The sequence below is a fragment of the Mesoplodon densirostris genome, chromosome 17 (assembly GCF_025265405.1).
Source record: "Mesoplodon densirostris isolate mMesDen1 chromosome 17, mMesDen1 primary haplotype, whole genome shotgun sequence".
Lineage (NCBI taxonomy): Eukaryota > Metazoa > Chordata > Mammalia > Artiodactyla > Ziphiidae > Mesoplodon > Mesoplodon densirostris.
Genome location: NC_082677.1, coordinates 60,361,526 through 60,383,559, shown reverse-complemented (window position 1 = coordinate 60,383,559; position 22,034 = coordinate 60,361,526). Strand labels below are relative to the sequence as shown.

Here is a 22,034-nt window from a genome sequence, read left to right as displayed (position 1 = left end):
ACCACGTCTGTCTTCTTAAAAATTGAAAAACTATATTCCATTTTTAATATACCATAACAATTCATTGTTTTCCTATTAATAGGCATTTTGGTTTTCCTTACACAACCATAAGCTATGTACAATACAATCTCTATTGTTTATATATGTTGGTATGTCTGAAGATAAATTCCAACATGTGAAACAGCTGCTCCATAGGTCATATGCATTTGTAATATTGATATGTGTTGTCCAATTGTCCTTCAAAGACACAGAAGACAGAAATAATTGCTCTTTCTATTGAGGCATTTAAATACTTTTTTCTTCACAATTTGGTCAATGCTATGAATCATAAAATTTAATGATCTTTATCAGTATAATAACTGAGAAAAATAATTTGTTTTTTAATTTAGTTTGCACTTATTTAATTTGTGTTGGAAGTTCTTTAACTTGCATGGTTGAGGTTATTTTTTTCATATGTTTAAAAATCTCTGATAAATTTCTGTGAACTGTTTATTGATGCAATTTTCCATTAGATGTTCAGTGTTTTTATAACTCATATGAGGAAGAACTATATTCAGTGGGGATAAGTCCCTCTGTGATATAGACTGTGCATGTTTTATCCTCAGTGTGGTTACATACTTGTAGTTTCCTTACAGTATGTATTGCTCTGCAAAGAAGACAAATCTCCCAGATAAAACAAGTGTGACAGATTTTCATTAACTGTGAATTATAATGTTTTATTTTTTAGAGGCACATGATCAGTTTCTTTCCCTTTTTCATTCTCTCTCTCTCAACACACACACATAAGCCAGTATGGAATGGTAAGTTTCTCTTTGGTTTCTCTCCAACTTTAAATTCAAAATTACTCTCCAAAAAGCATCCAGATTATATCAGTCCTGGCTCGATGCCTCCAGTGACTTCTCCATGCACCTAGAATAAAATCCAAACTTCTTCTCTGACCCATGCAGTCTGACACTTGCCCATCTACAATCTCATTCCAGACAATCCTCTTACATTACCTGCCTCACTAGATTCCACCCATGCTGATTTACCTTCTGTTCCTCAGACACATGAGGCATGATGTTCTCTCTACTTGGAAAAATCAGATCTTCCCACATTTTCAGCTTAAATGTAACTTCTCCAGAGAGGTTTTCCCTGGAGACTTAATCTAAAACACACCACCTTTAGAATAAATAGCTCCAGGAGAACACCAAATTGCCATCTCAGTCATCACTTAGACCACTACTTGTGATGCTTAATTTTATGTGCCAGCATGGCTAGGCCATGACACCCAACAGTTTTGCCAAAGACTCATTTAGATATTGCTGTGAAGGTATTTTTTAGACGTGATTAATATTTAGAACAGTAGATTCTGTTTATGTCAAACTCAATCTCCCAGTTTATCTCTCCCCCTACCCCTCCTTTCCTCCTGGTAACCATGTTTGTTTTCTATCTGTGACTCTATTTCTGTGTTGTAAGTTCATTTGTACCTTTTTTTCAGATTCCACATATAAGTGATATCATATGATATTTGTCTGTCTGACTTATTTACTTCACTTAGTATGACAATACACACTACTATATATAGAATAGATAACTAATAAGAACCTGGTATATAGCACAGGGAACTCTACTCAATACTCTGTAATGACCTACATGGGAAAAGTATCTAAAAAAGAGTGGATTTATGTATATGTATAACTGATTCACTTTGCTGTACAGCAGAAACTAACATCACATTGAAAATCAACTATATTCCAATTTAAAAAACAAAAAACAAATAGGGCTTCCCTGGTGGCGCAGTGGTTGAGAGTCCGCCTGCCAAAGCAGGGGACACGGGTTCGTGCCCCGGTCCGGGAAGATCCCACAGGCCGCGGAGCGGCTAGGCCCGTGAGCCATGGCCGCTGAGCCTGCACGTCCGGAGCCTGCGCTCCGCAACGGGAGAGGCCACAGCAGTGAGAGGCCTGCGTACCACAAAAAATAACAAAACAAAAAAACCCAGTAAATTCTGAGTGAAGCAGACTGCCTACATGATGTGGGTGGGCCTCGTCCAATCAAGTTGAAGATCATAAGAGAAAAGGCAGACGTTCCCAAAAAAGGAAGAAATTCTACCCCCAGATTGTCTTTGGATTCAAGACTGTAACATTGACCTTCAACAGAATTTCCAGCCTGCCCGCTGCCCTGCAGATCTCAGGTTTGCCAGCCCCGACAAACCCATGAGCCAATTCCTGAAAACCTCTTTCTAAATATAGAAGACAGATGATGATAGGTAGATAGATACTATTGGTTCTATTTCTCTGGAAACCCTAACACATCAAATACATTACTATATATTTATCACATAGGAGGCCCTCTCACTGCAGGTTTTATGTTTATACTGTGCCTCTTTCTACCCCACAGAGCATCACCACTTACCTCTGAAGAAACATAGATGGAAAATTGAGAAGCATGACTTCAAATTAGATGGCAAAGACTCAATTCCAAACCAACAGTGCCATGCATTTTTTACTACTTTGCAATGATACTTATATTTAAATATTCCATGCTCACTAAAAGAAGACATTCATTTTGTTTGATACAAAATAATTTAAATATATTACTCTAAAATGTTGATTTACTGATTCAATATCCCTAAAAATGCCTAGGTCTTGTTTAGAATAATCTAAAAAAGGACCACTATTTCATCCATATCCATAATTAATTGTCATTTCATATTTAATGTATGTAAAATTTATATGAAAATGTTTATATCATCACACATCATATATTAATACCTTCCTGGCTAGCAAAGAGTCTTCACTTTATCAAGAGGGCTTTCTTGCTGTCAGAACTGCATAGAATGAGGCAAAGAAATGAGCAGCTTTGTACAAATTTAGATACAAGTTGGCTGAGGCTGATAGAGGGAACTTAAGAATTAAATGGCATTTCTTAAAATGAAAATACCATTCTTTATATAGAAATGTTATGAAAAATTTAAGCACTATCCTGAAAGTGTATAAAAAGCAAAATTTTCTTACTGGTTTTTCCCTTCTCACAACCATTGTTCAGAGTTTTGTACTGTATCGGATGAACTGGCTTTTAGGCTACTTTCCAAACTTGAGACTCATTTCCTTCATGATTCTAAGACTCTTGGGTTTCTTATTCAATACCCCAAAGATTTATAACTTGGACTCTTTGTGGCTCCATTACATATAAAAACGATTAAAGATAGAGCTTTGAAAGCAGATTATGCCAAAAAAAAATAATTTGCATTCATTTATTTCCCAGGAGAAAAAAAATTAAAACATTCCCTCATTTCAGTATAGTCATGAGAAAATGAAATCTTCAGAACAACGAAGTACATAATTATAGTAATCATGCCAGTCAAAACATACAGGTCAATAACCTTCAAATGTTACATTCATTAATGTGCAAGTAATTTCAAATCAGATTTTGGGAACTCATTTGCTTTGAGGAATGCGTCAGAAAATAAGGATCCTGATGGTTGGTCAAGAAAATGTGCTGATAACCAATGAGCTGTTCTCATAAAATAAATGAGACTAAACTAGACTCTATTTGAAGAAGAAAGTATAAATCAGTGACTGTTCTCTTTCATTTCTTCTGGCATTTTATTCTAAAATATAATAAATCATTCACTGATGAATTTATATCCTCTGATATGGAAGTGTAGGAACTAGACTAAGAAAAAACTATGTGCCATCTTTATAGATAAGCAAACTTACATCTATTTTACTAAAAAGGGAAGAGTCTTTCACTTCTAAGTTCAATATGAAAATGAAGGAAAAGTAAGGAACTCCTCAGGCTAAGGTAAGAATAAACTTCCCAGAGCCCTTGAGGGCTGCTGCTGTTTTGCAATAACACAACCTGCACTCACAAGTCTATGGAACTGTGATGAAATCTGTATCCCTAAAGAGATAACAACTTCTGTGCCAAACAGATGGGAAAAGGTCCTTTAGGTTTCCATTTCAGTGAACTTTTATCTTGCTGTCTCTTATTTTTTTCATCTTTCTCTACACACAATCTCTGATGGAAGCAAGTAACAAGTTAAAAATAGCTTCCTTGTACTGTGTCAGTCTGGCAGGAAACTGAGTAGTTAGACACACGATGATGACTGATGTTCAACCTCATTTTGTTTTAGTGATTCTATTTATGATATGTATTTCCTTTGGGAACTCAATGGATGAAGAGAAATGACTCTAAGTGTAGCAGCCTTAAAACTATCATGTCACCAAAACAATCTGTTGTCATGGCTTCAGACATTTATTTCCAGTCAACGGGTAGTTCATTATGATCAACTCTAAGACAGTGATTGACTGTTCCCAAACTACTGCTTGGGAGTAAAATCTTTTTCATTTATCTTTATGTTTTTTCTTTGTATCTTAACTTTTGCTTCTCCCTTGAGAAAACTGATGTATTGCATGGGTACAAGACAGACCACAACTCTCCAAATTCTCCAAAAACTGGAGCATTTGATAAACTGCCTATTAAGATGTTTTTTCTCTACTTCTATCCTCAATGAAATAATTCTTTCAACTATTAATAAGGTACTATCTCCTACTTCCAATCCAAAATCCCTGATATTAATTTTTACTGACTCATAAACCAACCTTCACATGTCTGTTTTCCAAATGGAAGTTTTCTGATCCATGATAGAAAACCTCTAATGAAGAGAGCAGCTTAATACAATAGTGTTTCATTCCTACTGAAGTAAAGGAATATAAACTGCTCAATAAGAAGATTTAATAGTTTTTGAATGTTTACTATGTGATAGCCAGTATTCTAAATTGTTGATGTTAATAACTTACTTAATTCTCAAGTATGAGATAGGTATTATTTTCAGCCACATTTTAAAGATAAGAAAACTGATGCAATTAGAAGTTAATAAATGTGCCTGAAATCACAGAGCTATAGTGGCTAATCTTTACTAAGAAACTTAGTAGCCTGGTTCTTCAGCCTATGGTCCTAACCTCTGAGCTTTTACTGGCTTTCTGAATAAATGGCTACATTATAATGAACAAGGGAAAGTTTAATACTACGTAGTCAGGACACGCCCATGAAGCCCAAATGAAAGAGTGTTGAGAAGGAGAAGAGAAAATCTGAAAGGTTACACAGAAATGGAAATAATGCTGTTTAAGAGGTCACCAAACTTGGAGCACTTCATTCAAAAATGCATTTGCTCCCACTGTTTCTTGCTTCCAGGTCAGCTGATTAAAATTCCATCCAACCATAAAGATTTTGTAAACCATTCATACTTGTAATCCTTCGAACAGTGTTCATCTCCTCTTTATCTGAATCTGATAAGAAACGGCTCATGTCTGTCTTGTCCATCACTGTATCCCCATCATTCAGAACAGCATATGTGACAGAACAGACCTTTAACATAATTTTTATTATGCCTTATTTTTATTTATGTTTTATTATAAAATTTTCAAACATACAAATACAAAGAACACCCTGAACCCACAATACACCTTCCATGACTATCCACACACAGAAAACCTGTTTCACATATAGTATTACCCTCTTCCTCCCATTCACTGAATTATTTTATTTTATTTTTATTTTATTTATTTATTTATTTATTTATTTTTTGCGGTATGCGGGCCTATCACTGTTGTGTCCTCTCCCGTTGCGGAGCGCAGGCTCCGGATGCGCAGGCTTAGTGGCCATGGCTCACGGGCCCAGCCGCTCTGAGGTATGTGGGATCTTCCTGGACCGGGGCACGAACCCATGTCCCCTGCATCGGCAGGCGGACTCTCAACCACTGCGCCACCAGGGAAGCCCCACTGAATTATTTTAAAGCAAATTCCATACATCATCTTACCTCATCTCATCCATATATATTTCAGAGAATTTATTTGAAATGAATGGAGACCCATATCGCATATTACCTCTTTTATTAAATAGTTTTCAAATCTCCTCAAACAAATGAGATTTCCTCCTTATTTGAAAATCTGTGGGATTTTTTTTGTGTCTCTCGTTTCACAGTATCTGTCTTACTGTGTTCATACTGTGAACATGTTCTCTACTGTGTTTGGAATCTAAGTCCCTGAGGTGGGGACAAAGTCTTACCTTTGTATCCCATTCAAGGTCAATTGCAGTACTGAACATGCAATCTAGTTTTCTGTCTCCTTCCCAGCAGTCCCAAATACATGTAAAAGGATGCCAAAATAGCACTCCTTCCATTTCCGTTTCAGCTGAGAACAAGACGATAGACAGTGTTCCAAACTGAGGTGCTAGACATAAAAAGCAGATGGCTGAAAACTGGTTTTGAGTCCTTCATCTTGGCGTCCATCTTAATTATATTGAAGGATTGAGGTTGAAGAGGCCAAAGGAGAGAATTTCTTTGAAGAAACTTGGACTGCTGTGTCATCCCCACATTCATTCATCCTAAGTGAGAAAGGCTGAGGGATCCTTGGAAGTTGAAGGATTAAAAGGACTGGTGGTTGATCCATGCCTAAGAAAATGGAACGCGGCCCATGCCTGTAGCAGAAGTTGCCTGCCTTGCAGCAGAGTAAAGAGAGGCAGCTCCACTGAATACAGGCTGTTCTTCCACCAAAAGCAGGAGAGAGAAGCAAAGTTTCTGGGGTCTAGAGTGGACCAGGCAGGAGAAAAGAACCCAACCAGAAGATCTCAGCAGAAAGAAGCCAGATGGAAAAGATTAGAAGAGGCATTGTCTTGAGCACACAGAAGCCCTAGAACATCCATCTTAATAGCCACCAAGTTAGCAATCATCAATGAAAGATACAAAATTATCAGCCAAAAAGAATATTCCTTTCTCTCACCCCTTCTCTCTCACTGCTGCCCCATTGTCCTGCCAGGTCCAAACATGCAGGAGTCAGAAACATTGGCTGGAGGACAAGGAGAAGTCAAGGTTGGCACGTGGACCTGTAGTGGTTCACCCCCCACTACAGGTGCCTCTGAGACTGGAGCAGTACCTCATGGCAATGCAGAGAAATGGCCACTTTAAGTGAAGTTTTGAGTATCAAGTTAGCCTGGACCTTTTTACTGAATTTAGACTTTCTTTGGGCTGAATTTGATTACTGAATTTAGACTGTTTATGGAACTAATGACAATAAAAGACCCTTCAGACATTTGACAAAAAAATTCTGAGAATTGCCTGTGATTTCATTCTAGAGACAGCGAAAAGCAGCCTTCAGAGTGGGCTTAATGAAACAGTTGCTACTTTCACCTTTGAGTCCAGCTCCCTAAACGTAATGATTGTACTGCTTAACAGCAGACAACTGACTATGAAGCAAATAAGCCAGTAAAGAAAGATTCAAAAGAAATGTCTCTGCTCAGAAGATGAGACACCATGCAATTATTGCCAAATTAATGGAGTATTTCTTAGAAAATAACAAAATGTGCATATTGACCTGAGAAGAATGGATATTTTCCTAGGCTTTAATACTAGTTAGGAATGTCAGAACCTGGAGAAAGGTTGATAAAATGTGCATCCCTTTGCTACCTTCTTTTATTCTCTACAGAACCAAACTATGGGATAACTATTTTAGACACTATCTTTTAAATAAAAATTATCTACCAAGAAAGTATACTATAGTAAGGCAGAAAGATGGTACACAGCCAAGAACTCTACACATTTTATGCTCATTCAGAAACTAAAACATCAGTCATACTGATACTCGTCCCATTGGACCTAGACTGTGTATTCTACAACGTGAGGAATTCGACAGTCTCATAATATATCTAAAACCACACTTTTTATTTCTGCCACAAAAGAGCAAAAATATTTCAGTTCTTCCCATGCTGAAGATAGCAGACTCAGCTTTTGACCTTGGGCAGACCTTGGCACTTTTACCCACCCCCAGCCCAGATGCCTCATTTATGATAAAGACAAACAGACCTAATATGTCTCTAAGACAGGAGGTTCTTAGAGTTCTTTAGACTCTGGTTTCACCAAATGTCTACAGAAGTACACACAATGGGACAGGCTGATCTTAAGGTTAAGTTAGAAGAAAAAAAAAAAATCAGTATCCAGAGTCAGACATAGGTAGAAACTTTCATGATTCATCTCTCTTCTTCTCATTTTTCCAATACTCAATTTCATTTTGGAACCATATATTACCCAACAAAATGTTATCACCAAGCCGCATCCCCAAATCACCATAACTTAGTTCTCACTAACACTTATAAAAATTCCTTTTCCTCAGAGTCCTGTTACCTTTAAAAAATTATTGATAGGTGTTCAAGGACATTGCTCTTAGCCTCTCAGATATAGAAGCTGTGTTATAAAATAAATTTCAGTAGACAGGAAGATATATGACATATAAATGCAAAAAAGTATTCAAAGTGTCATGGTGGATTTAGAGGTTACAATAAAACACAAATGAGGGAATTCATTCCACTAGCACCCAAGATAAAAGTGGGAGTTTGGCAAAACTGTATACACAGTTTTATGGAGAAAATGATTGAGTTGAAAATATTCCATAATAGTGGAAATATCAAGGTCCATGGCAGATTGTTGCAATGGGGTAGGAGTGGGGATGCCATGTAGTCACCCCTTTAAAGTGACCTCCAATTCTGAACCAAGTAAGACAGGCCATAGGTATGATAACATTGATGATTATTACAAAGGTTTAATTCAGTGTTATAAACCTGATTGAAGAGGTAGAAATTGCGAGGGGAAAAAAAAAATAGAAAACAGACTAGTGTTTAAGTCATGAAGAACATACTGCCTTTGCATAAGCAACATAGGAAAAACAAGCAGTTGTTACAGTAATAAAATTCAGAACAATCCTGAGACCTGGCTGGGTTTAAAATGTAGTCCATGACATTTGAAAACTAAGCCAGGTGTTTAAAAATATATGTATGTAGGAAGGTCAGGAAGAAAAAGAAAATTTAAAGATGAAGTGTCTTTCCAGATAAATAATGGGCAAAGGAGAAAAAAACAAGTGAGGTAAAAAAAAGTTATGGCCAGAAAAAATGTCATTGTCTGGGTGGGAAGAAAACTGATGATAGATAAGTATAAAATCTCAGATTTTTAAGGTTTTATATTTTTATCTGATTTTTTAAAAATTTGATTCTAATATGTTGAGAAGGGGCACCTTATCATAAGAGTTCAAAAAGAAAACACTGGGTTAGGAAAGAAGCATTAAAGAACATTAACTACATAAGATGAAGTAGAAATCACGTGGATTATTAATTTTACGGGGATACTTAACAGCTATTGGCTAGTTTAAGGGTTGTTGCGGAAGTTATAAATTCCTGGAGATCGAGGGAGAGTTACTGGATTATCTGCCTATTAATCAAAAGGGAAAAGGAAGCCCTGGTAATTAAGTAGCTGTCACCTGAACTTCAGCACTCAGAAAGACAAGCGCAGCCATCAAACAATTTGCAATCACAAGGAACTGACAACAGAGTAAGCCCTGGCAGGCCTTTCAGAGAACAATTTTGTTTCGCGATGAAGAGACAAGAGGGGTAGTAGATAAGAGGGACTTTAAGAGTTAGAGACTATGTGGATTTCAGTAATACATTTTCATCGTTAATCAGAAATCATCTGAACTGTGGACCTCGGTGTCGTGACAGTGTATATGGTATGCATGCACTCTTTAAAATCATTTGAATTAAAATAGATTTTGTTTCATGAATTAATATGCTACAACTAGTTGAGATATTTCATTTACAACCACAGAGGAATTCCACCTCTTTTGATGAGCACAAAGGTGATCTGACCCAGTTTATAGGCCTCTCATATTTCTGAAACAATTTGTATGGTTCTCCTGTTCTTTGAGGCAGCACGTCTGTGCACATAAATAATCCGACCAATCATCTCCTAAAAAATGCCTCCAGGAGAAGAAATCTTGCCAAAATAATCACTTCGTTCTTAACAATGAATGATATGCTCAATCTTGGCCACAAATTTATCCTATTGATGTGTTTGGCATAATTTCTCTAGAATGAACCTGATGAGTATTATAACCCAGCACAAGAAAGGAAAAAAGCCCTATGATCCCCACATGTGGTACAAATTCACTTGACATTCATTTCTTCAAAATTTGAAGGCATTATTTATCTCAGCCAACTGCAGGGCTCTGAAATGAATATTCTATATGGGGATCTTAGCATTTTCACACACTGATCACTGCTATACTCTGTTTATTCGCAAGGAAAAAGCAGCTAGTAGTTCGGATTGTAACATTCATTAGAACTTGACCTTACATTGAAGCCATCTTAGATTACTGAACTACTGAATTTTGGAAACATATCCATCAATGCTTTGAAAAAAATATATCACAAAATTACTACAAAAATCCAATTTGTTTAGAAATGAAATGTAAAAATAGCGCTTTTATTTCAAAAAAGAATTATAAAAAGACAAAAGCAATAATGTATCATAATTCTAACATCACTATAACATCTGTTTCCATTAAATATAAATAAATACAATGGAAATATAAAGCCTCCTCAGTACTTTAAATATATTAGCAGTGGGCCTCCCTGGTGGCGCAGTGGTTGAGAGTCCGCCTGCCGATGCAGGGGATACGGGTTCGTGCCCCGGCCTGGGAGGATCCCATATGCCGCGGAGCGGCTGGGCCCGTGAGCCATGGCCTCTGGGCCTGCACATCCGGAGCCTGTGCTCCGCAACGGGGGAGGCCACAACAGTGAGAGGCCCACATACCGCAAAAAAGAAAATAAATAAATAAATAAATAAATATATTAGCAGTTTTCATGTAACTGTTCAGAAATATTCTATGTGGAATGAATGTCAGTACTTTTATTTATGCAAATCTGTTGATAAAATATTTAATATCCGGGCTTCCCTGGTGGCACAGTGGTTGAGAATCTGCCTGCTAATGCAGGGGACATGGGTTCAAGCCCTGTTCTGGGAGGATCCCATATGCCGTGGAGCAACTAGGCCCATGAGCCACAACTACGGAGCCTGCACATCTGGAGCCTGTGCTCCACAACAAGAGAGGTTGTCATAGTGAGAGGCCCCCGCACCGCGATGAAGAGTGGTCCCTGCTTGCCACAACTAGAGAAAGCTCTCGCACAGAAACGAAGACCCAACACAGAAAAATAAATAAATAAAATTAATAAACTCCTACCCCCAACATCTAAAAATATATATATATATATATTTAATATCCAACTTTTAACTTTTTTATTGGAGTATAGCTGCTTTACGCTCCTGTATCAGTTTCTGCCATACCGCAAAGTGAATCAGCCATGCATAGACATATATCCCCTGTTTTTTGGGATTTCCTTCCCATTTAGGTCGCCACAGAGCACTGAGTAGAGTTCCTTGTGCTATACAGTAGGCTCTCATTAGTTATCTATTTTATACATAGTAGTGTATATATGTCAATCCCAATCTCCCAATTCATCCCACCTCCCCTTGATATCCATACGTTTGTTCTCTTTTTGTTTACTTGAAATTATTCCACTTTAGCAGATATAAATATGCATCATTTTTGACTGCCACGTAATATTCCATTGTCAATATACCATGATCAGTTAACTAGATATGATGGATATTTACATTACAGATTTGACTTTGCATTGAAAAAAAAAATCCTGTTCTAAGTTTATTTCAAGAACTTGCTGAGCCATGAATGAAATTACAATTTAAATTATATTTTAAAACATGTCAAAGTACACATGAGAGTTTTCTCAAGATCAAACAGAAAAGAAATAACACCCCATGAGCTTACTCTGAAGCATTAGGGAATAAAGTTTTGGGAGAGTTCAATGAGATGATTCTTGTGAAACCTCAGCTGAGTGCTAGAAAATAATTAGGACTAAAAATGTTCATTTGGGAAGTAGCCTAGAGATAGTGGTAGGGAAGCAGTGTGTGAGGTTTATCTGCTGGTCCAGAGAAGCAAGGGAGTAGGTTGGTGACCCGTGAGATAGGGAGAAAAGAGGGGGAAAAAAAACACCCTCAAAAAAGGAAAAATGTCAGCTAAGGTGATGAGATAGAAGGGCTGTTGGAGAAAAAACTAAGCAAAGTGAAAGGTGTTCACAGGACAGTGAAGTCACATAGGGCCCTTAGAAGCAGCTGACAAACAGGAGGCTGGGTGGTATAGAAAAGGGAAGACAGGAGCTGGAAGCAAGTGAGAATAATGAGAATTGCTCACTTTCTTTACCAGAAATGTGGACACTTCCCAAGGAGGGTTCTTGCTAAAGATGAGCTTTCTTTATTTATAAACCATGAATGAGGTCTTAAAATATATATCATGTAGAAGAAAATATATTTTTGAGTTGAAAATACTCTCCTACTAAAAAGTTTTCCCAAATCATTGATTTCTCCAACTTTCTCCAAAAGTTTTCCCAAATCATTGATTTCTCTAACAGTATTTCCTACTATACAAACCTCAGAGCAAATAGAGAGGAATGGGACAAATTGAAACTAAGGTTCCTGCAGTTCTAGAATCAAATGTATAATGTAATGTGATATATTAAATATATTGATATTCTATACCTAATTGTTCATTAATCATGAAATTCTCATCAGCTCTTGTAGAAAAATGGTTAATACACAAAAATATTCATTCCAGTTTGAACAATGTGAGAAGAGAAAGTATAAGTCAAAGTAGAATTTAATTACTAGGTCTAAGTGGCAGAAACCTTATTAACATGAATACTGTAAGAATTCAAAATACTATGCATGCTATGATTGCTCTCAGTAAAGGCAAGACAAATATATTTAAGAATACATTTCAGCATCCAAGGGGCATAATGAAAAAGAACACTAGCCATGTCAGCCAAATTTTTTATTTAAATTTAAGTATAATTCCTGCCTTCAATAATTATTTTCTGTGAAATCAAAGATTCCCTATGAGATATTTGGATGTAAACTACAATGAATATGATCACACAGAAATAAACAGTTTTTACTACATAAATTTATATTAATATTAATTACAGTATATGTTTATCATAGTAAATTGAATTTGCTAAAGGACACTTTAAATGAACTCATCATTCTAGTGGTAACTAAACTACCTATCTTTATACAGAGTAGGTGTGTTTATAAATCAGAAAGTTTATCACCTTACCTTTTAGCAGATTGTGCAAAATAAAATACACTAAAACATTCTAATCCAAACACAACACAGGTCTACAATCTATGATAATCACCAGCATTGGAAAATCAAAGGACTAATTCCCAGCCAATTGTATTGACCAACACTATTGTAACAGAGGGAGAATCTAGGACTTTTTCAAGCTCTGGTAATTACTTGCGAGCACAACCAGTTATAGGAAGTGAAGGAAAATAAACTCTAGAAATTCTAGATGGTGAGAAAAAAAAGGTGAAAATTTTCACTCCTGAGCTTGAGAACAATTGACAACATACAAATAAACAATGCCTCAAACAGACATACATAAAAGTACCAGCCCTCTTTCCCTCTCCCTGTCTCCCTCTGTCTCTCACACACACTCATACACTCAGAGACAACTGTAGGATGAACATATTACTGCTGCTGTGACACATATCCACATAACAAATCTTTGCATAGGTATTCACATTTCACCAAATTTCCTCTCTTTCTAATACTCATAAAGTTAAAAAAAAAGATATCTGAGAAACAAGACAGATTGGCTAGAAGTTAAATAATACTTCACTGAAAAAGTGGGATTGCTGGGTGAGCCACAGATAGAAAAGACGAGAGAAATTTCAGAACACCACAGAATGCTATCATATTTCTAAAATGTCAAAAAGAATCAAACTTATTTTTGACAAACTAAAGAGAAGGAATTAATGTATCCTCTAACCTGTGTGGCAAAGTTAAAACTGAAGTAATGCATTCAAGAACTAGGAAAAGAAAGCAAGGATGAAAGTGGCCGTTATGCTTCCACAGACCACTACACATAAAATACCTTTTTACTATATCTTCTCCATTCCAGCACGGCAGTCCATCACCAGCCGCTAACTCATTAGCACAAAGTTGATCAGCCAGGCCTCCATAGAACGTCCTGTACAGTCGAAGGCTGTTGATAAATTCTCTGAATGGAAAAAACAAAGAAAACAATTAAACCCAAAAATCCATAATAAATGCCAATATAAATAGCATAATTTGTTATGCATAATGTTTAGAATGTAACTTTTAAATTTTTCTCTACTTATTTTCATATATTTTCAATACTTTTCTAACAAGACAAAAACTATATTTTTTTAAAATGTATTCAAATTTATTCTTTACATAGAAGTTTTCACTGGGTATGAACTTTATATAACTCCAGGTCCAAGAAGCTGTGAATATTATACATACACACACACACACTACTTTAGCTTCCCTAAAAAGCCCTCACTAGCTACTGGCATCTAAACCACAGTGATACTAATTTCTTTTCCATATAGAAATGTCAGAGGCTTATAACAAGCTGACTGATTGCTTACTGATTAAAAGTTTAGTAGACTTGGGTGATTTTCCCATGTGGGTCTTCTCTTTGGGGTCTAAGAACTTCAAATAACATGTCTTTACTAAATATGAGAGAACCCAGGTATGTAACACACTTCAGAAGCATGAAAATATAAGTTATTGGAGGGAGTAATATTTAATACATTTATTAAGTTTTTCCCTTTCATACTATTGGGTTGGCCAAAAAGATCGTTTGGATTTTTCCTGTAAAACCTGAATGAACTGCATGGCCAACCCAATATTTCCCCTTTCACCATCAATTATGGAAAGGGAAAATTCAACAAAAAAGCAGTTTTTCAATTTAGAAATCCAAGACTTTGGAGTTTTAAAACCAAGGCTTTGAGGTCTCAAGAACTTGAGTTTTAGCATTTCAAAAGACCAAGTCCTAAAGACTTTAGCTCTGAACTTTTTAACATAAACAATTGTTTGGGGGTGGGGGGAAGAAAAGAAAAGCCACTAGCCTGATCCAGAGGAAATGCCCCCTCAGGACTAAAAGGCAGGGAGAGGAGATGGAAACGTTAGCAGAAAAGCAAACTTCAGAAATTCGTGGGATGAGTAATTAAAATGTAGCAATTATGAAACTGCATTCTCCGTTGATACTTTTAAAATGATTTCTTTAAAAATGAAATTAAAGAGCAGGGGTGTCTATAAATTATAGCTGGAATAAACAATTTTTTAAAATTAAATCTAATTTTGACAGCACTAATGCTCAACCGTTTCAACTTGTAATTCTCTCCTTTATTGGTTTTCAAAGAACTAACTGTAGAAACTGCTGGAGTTGTAAATAACCGCTACTCTGTTGGAAGGATAAATATAACTTTCAAATATGTAAGATCTGCAATCATAGAGAAGATCAGAAGTTCCCATGGCAAGTGGCTGGTGAGTATTTAATCAAACTTTTAGCAAAGCTTGACCGGACAAGTGATAAAAAAAAATGGTTGCAGAAAGCACAAATCTCTAACCCATGCTCAATCAAAAAAAGATGCTGTGTTTTCTCACTAGCACAGTTAAATGCTTATCTATACTTTGTCGATTTCCTCTACTAGAAAATAAGTCTCTCCTTGATGGTTGCGTTCCACTAACTGGAATGCATGAACAAACATCAATTCTCATGCTGCAGCTATGAAAACATAATTGATGAAATTGACTGGTTCTTTCTTAGAGGAGTGGGGCTTAATGAACAGGAAGATGTTTGGCTTCTGTCCTGAATTCTATTCACTATAAATGACCACATGTTTGGAATCAAAGAATCTTTTAGAAATGAAGAGGCCTGGCACAAATGGCTTTAAGTGTTGAGACCTTCAAACTGATCACGTAAAACTGAATAGATAATTTTTGGCCCCCAAACCTCCTACTTCACTCTTGGTAAATGGTGCCTTTATTTCATTTCTCCCTTCACAACCAATCGATCATAAGGGGGAAATTCACATCTTTCTTTCGGTTCCCTTTCCCAATGCTACTGCCATTGCCTTAGCTCAAGCCTTGAGCATCTTTCTCCGGAATTACTGTACCAGGAGAGCATACCTCCCAGTCGGTTCCTTCAACAATCACCTCCCATCCTCCATGAGAGCCACCTATAGAAATTGAAAGCTGGTAGTCCACAGATTATGCCATGTACTTGCTTAAAGCCATCAGTGGCTCTCTATTCTCTACAGCATGAAATCCAAACTTCTTAGAAAGCTATATAAGGTACCCTCTCATCTCAATTTCAGCAACAACCCAAACCACACTTTCGGGTTCCACAAAAGTGAGATGCGGGCCTCCCTGGTGGCGCAAGTGGTTGAGAGTCCGCCTGCCGATGCAGGGGATACGGGTTCGTGCCCCGGTCTGGGAGGATCCCATATGCCGCGGAGCGGCTGGGCCCGTGAGCCATGGCCGCTGAGCCTGCGCGTCCGGAGCCTGCGCGTCCGGAGCCTGTGCTCCGCAACGGGGGAGGCCACAACAGTGAGAGGCCCGCATACCGCAAAAAAAAAAAAAAAAAAAAAAAAAAAAAAAAAAAAAAAAGTGAGATGCTTGCTGTCCTCCAAACTTACTTCCATGCCTTTGCCTGCGTTCTCTCTGAAAGGATAGTCTCCTCGAAGATTTCCACTCATTGCATAAACCATCGGCTATCAATTATTTGTCACAAAATACTAAACACTATGGAGTGCCAAGCTCTGTGTTGGCGCTAGGGATTCATAGCTAAAGAAAACAGTCCCTGCCTTCTGAGAATGCGCATTCTGGTAAAAATCTACAATAATAATACAGTATTAATAAGTAGTGTCACATTTGAAGACAGAGAAAGAATCAGGAAATAAGAAGATAACATTTCAGTGTTCCATGCCAAAAAAAAAAAACAAAAAAACCACAAACCAAGAAGCAAACAACAACAACAAAAATCCAGGATAAACAAAGGTAAAGAGGAACATTGTGTATTCAGAGACTCATACAGTTAGTTTAACTAGTAAGGAGTGTGCTTATGGGAATCACAGTCAAAGGCAGGAAGAGGCCAGATTATCATCGGCCTTGTTGATCATCATAAGATGTTTCAGTTTTATTCAGGTGGTGAGAGCCTTTAATTTTTCCAGGAAGCGAGTGACATCATCATCATCACAGTACTGTGGAAACAGAAAAGCAGTGAGGTCACTTAGGGGACTATAAGCAAGTCCAAAGGGAGAAGTATGAGGATGGGGAAAAAAACCTTCCAGTCAACGTCAGGAAAATGATAGATTTGAAAAACATTAGGAATCTAGAATTGACAGGTAAAGCAAAGGTTTTAAGATAACTTCTAATTGTCTTCCCCTCCCCAATCAGGTGAACCACCCTTTGAGGGTAGCTTTGTCTTTGTGACTTGTCCTGGGTTCTAGTCATGTACGCAGAAGTGATGTTTGTTCCCTCCAGGCTTAAGCTTTAAGGACCAATGTGGCTTTGCCAGCTTCTGTTTCCCTCTCCCCTGATGGCAGGCAATGTTTCAGATGGCAGCTGCTCTGTAACTCTGAGGCTTAAAGCCAGAGCAACCGCAACTTGAGCAGTAGCCCTGCTGGTCTGAAATGGGCATTGGTTGGGAACAAAACAAATTTTTGGGGTTCTAAACCAATGATAGGTTGAGGTGTTTTGCTACCACATCACAACCTAATCTCTCTTAATTGATACAAAGATAAGAAAAACAAATGAATAACTGATGGATCATAAGTTCTGAAAAGAAGAGAGGGGAAGGATTATGGAAAACAGAGTGGTTAGCTTTGGAGCAAATTCCCTGAGACTAAAAGAATGGAAGAAAGTCCACGTGAATGTTGAAATAAGGTTTGATTTGTGAGGATAGAAATTGAGCAGAGAACGTACTTTGGAACTCTATAATTCTGTGTTTGGCAGTTTTGAGGTCACAGGAATTAAGACTAGTGTTGCAAAAAAGTGGCTGCGTTGAAGGACCAGGAGATCTATACTGGATATAGAAAAACAATAATAATAGTTGAATTGCTAAGAAATGCAGGGCTCAAATAACTAGAAGCCATAGTGAGGTTCAAAACATTTACCTACTGCCACAGCCCCAGTGAATGTTGATCATGAGAAAAGAATCCATGCTTCAGTTCCCAGCTTAATGCTCAGCCTACTTAAAAAAAAAAAAAAAAAAAAAATGCACCAGGCCCTCCTTTTCCAGTTGTACATGAAATGTCACAACAAATAAAACGTTATATTCTTTGGATGATTCAAAATTTAAGTTGCTGGAAGGGTGACTATATCCATACATTTATTTTTCTACAGTCATGAGAATATTTCCAGTTAAAATTAGGAGAAAAATAAATTCAAGATGTTAGAGCCTCCAGCTAATTATCCTTGAGGAGCTGTGTTATGTACATGTTGTTTGCTCATCTTGGTCTTAAGACATCTCAAGAATACAGAAATCAAACATGATTAAGAGCAACGCTCCGAAAATATTTTTGAAAGAGGAAAACATGCTTTGTCAGAATATTTATTCAAAGCCTATATGTCAGGGCCACATTCGAATTTATACTTTCTCATTTGGGATGACGACAGTCTAACAAATGATTTCTCTGACTAGGTCTGCCCTCCCATCTTCCCTTCAATGCATGCCCCAAGTTCTTACCAGAATTCGCTCCAGAAAACAGCCATAACACTTTCCTGCTTTAAAATCCTAAGCATTCAGGTAAAATGTCTTACCGTGGCTCATCATGTCTCTACTCATTGCCCCTTAGTTGCCCAAGACAGTCCCGCTTCCCTCCAGTCTCACACCACAGCCAAAACCACACACTCATTTTGCCTAAGAAATCTCAATATTTACTGCGTAAGATGCCACCTTTTCTTCTCCCCAGAATGGCCTTCCCTCCTACTTCTGTCACCATCTACCCATCCTTCAAAATCCAGCTTTATCCCCATCTCCTAACTCCTTGCCTGACCAGCCTGTGATGCTTCTGTTGGTCTATCCGTTTCTCTCACCACCCTCGCCATCTGTTTATAGCCCTGGCTATCTGGTATTATATTTCGCTGTCTGTGTATCTGTCTCCCTGATTAAAGGGTGCATTCTCTAAAGACAAGAGCCATGTCTGCTTTATATCCCCAGGGTCTGGACCACAGTGTGGTACCCCACAGGCACCTAGCAAATTCTTGTTGAATTGGCCCCAGATGCGGTGTTAGTTTTTAACAACTTCCAGAATTAGACGTTTCTACGTGAAATACAATTTTAAAAAATGATAATGATAATTTAAAGTCCTTAAAGAGAACAGCTGACTTGGGGAACTTTAAATTACGGGACCCACTCCTAGACTGTGGAGCTATATCAGAAAGACCTTCCTAGAAAATGGAAGAAATCTAAAGGGCAGGACTGCAAGCTGTGGCCAGATTCTAATAAACAGGTTCAAGGCAGATTCTATATTATATATAGAACATATATAGAGAGAATATATATATATATATTCTTATGGAGAGAATATAGAAGATCTCACAGAAAAACCCGAATGATCTTTTGGGCCAACCCAATATATATGTGATGCTGAAGCTAACATGTAGTGACACATTAACATTTAGTCACACGGTGGTATAAGATAGCCATTATAATTAATATATCACAGGTATACTATATTATAAAGACAAGAGTTAGAAAGAGCCTTAAAGATGATCTGATCCAGTAGTTCTCTGTCCTAAATGCACTCTATCATCACCAAGGAAACATAAACTGTATGCCTAGATTTCTCCCTCAGACCTTCAGATTTTGTGCTTGGGGTAGGAACCAGGGACCTGTGTTTTTCAGAAAGCTTCCTACAGGATACTAATGTGCAGCCTCTTATTTTATAACTAAGGAAAGTTAAAACCAAAGAAGCGGAAGGACTTGTGAAAAGTGACTGAGTTATTTATTAAGTTAGTTATTTAGTTAAGCATTTAGTTAATGCAGACCTTGACATCGTTGTTTCATTAATTAATAAAAATGCCATCACTTTGCAGTATCAGGCAGATATTAGATATCTGACAAATCAAAGTTGAATGACTCTTTATAGAAAAGAATATTTCCCTCTGTTTTTAAAATTTTATAGAAATAATCACGCTTTTCACAGAACACAGTAGTAGACCGGTAGACAGATAGAAAACAGATACATCAGTTCTTCCTGCCAAAATCTGCACTTAGAAAGCAACATGTTTAGATAGGATTTATCTGTATCTCTTTACCAATTTGAAAGATCTGGTGCAGGAAGCAGGGAGTGGAGAAACTTCTGATCTCTGGCTAATGAACAGCTTTGCACACTGTGCTAGCATAGGAAAGAGCAAAAAGGCTGCAACACAATTGCTCATTCATAGCTTCCAGCCTTGCTTGCCCTGAGCTGACTGACTGGAGAGGAACATGGACCAACATAGTTAGTGCTTCCTTGCTTCCCATGCCCTGGAGGCCTGCAGTGCCAGAAAGTCTCCTGATCTGTCACGTGGCCAAAAATAAAATAAAATAAAATAAAGGATAGAAAAGAAAAAGAAAGAAAGGAAATGCAATTCACCCTGAAGTAATCATTTCTAGTTTGGTTGACACAGGAATGTCCAGTTACTACTCTAAAATCAAGTGACACTTTCACCTGGCTTTACCATTATCATTTGACTTTAATCATTTTTAATAACAGAAGTAACATATCTTTTAGTGAACAGTTAAATAACTAAAAGGCACATGAAGAATAAGTTCATATCTGTCCCTCCACAGTGTTTCCATCCTCCCTCCTGAGGTAACAAATGTTAACAGCCTGGGGTGCTTTCTTCAGTTTCCTCTGTGTGCACCCTAACACATAACCCAAAACAGACAGAGACAGAGATGGTTTGATTTTACAAAACTAGGACCAAGCTATACACGTACATGCAACTGGCTCTTCTCTTGACAATATATCATGAACGCTTTTCAGGTTAATAAATCTAGGAGTTACTTATTTTTATACAGATGTATAATATTCCAAAACCTGGATATAACAACTCTAGTATAATTTATCAAAATAGTCCACTAAGCCAATTTTTACTTTTTAATTTATAAGGCTGCCATGTTTCTCACACGTATGGTTTAAAGGGTGACAACGGCGTGTTTCAAACTTTGCTGATTTTCTAGAGAGCTGTTTTCACTTAAGCATATGGCTCCAATCTACATTGGATTTTGCATTTCATTTCATGAGACGTTGCTGGAAACAGAGCTATGTTCAAAAGTCATACCTCTCAGTCTTAGGTCTTCATCTAGTGGGCATTTGTTTCCATTTTAAAACATTTATCAACTGTCACATAGAACACTTCCTCGCCTTTTTTCCCTTGAACATGATATAAAAGACTATCTCTAACTCTGAGCAAAGCTGATTATCTGGAAAAGTGTTGGAGAAGAACCTGATTTTCGAATGGAACTTTTCTCTGTGGAATGTTTCAGACCACACGTTTCTGTACTTCATGACATATATTGATTTTTTCAGCCCTCACATCAGTCCACACATAATACAGAACCCAAATTAAAAGCAGTGCCTCACACACACTGTTTGAAAATATCTGTAGAACAAAGGTCAAATGTGCAGTTTGCTGGTTAATGGCCTGAGGCAGACTTAAGGTTAATATGGCACTAATGAACAGGCTCAAACCTGTGGACGTGTCTGACCACGGTTGTCAAACAGGAGACATTTAAAGTGTCAGTCTCCTGCCCCGCAGAGGAAATACATAATCACATGTTTCTGGATAAGGGCTATTTTCTCTGGCAATTCTGAATCTATATATTTCATCATTTGACTTAATTCTCAATGAAGTCATTCTATTTGACAAAATATTTGTATAGATCTTGAGAAGGGATTTCTAAAGATTTCTGTTCTATGGCAATAATGGTTCTCGTTGTAAATGCTTGAAAATAATTAAATACATGCAGGCAGATGGGCTATAGGGAGACTGAAATCTAGCTTCTTGGTCCCTTTCTATACAGGCTTCATGATCCCTGGAGAGGTGCGGGGAGAGGGTGAGTGTAGCACTAAGAAGCAAAGCAATAAATGGCACCAGGGAGTTTTATCACAGATGGAAATGTGTTTCAAGCACATTGCATTCATATTTGATTAAAAAAGAAAATACTGTTTTTTCTAAAAGAGTAACTCATAAAGTCTGCTCTCTGAACCCGCTGCTCAGGATGGAAGCTGTGACCTCAGAATCAGCACTATTCTCCTAGAGAAGGATTTTCTTTCTTCTGACTAA

General features: G+C 37.4%; 1 protein-coding gene across 1 annotated transcript in view; it reads right to left on the bottom strand.

Moving 5' to 3' along the window:
- Positions 1-22,034, bottom strand: part of GPC5 (glypican 5) — a 1,328,413-nt gene that overhangs the window by 1,012,638 nt on the left and 293,741 nt on the right. The window contains exon 5 of the mRNA XM_060080202.1: positions 13,819-13,944. Coding sequence (XP_059936185.1) covers positions 13,819-13,944 — 126 coding nt within the window. The remainder of the gene's footprint in view (positions 1-13,818; positions 13,945-22,034) is intronic.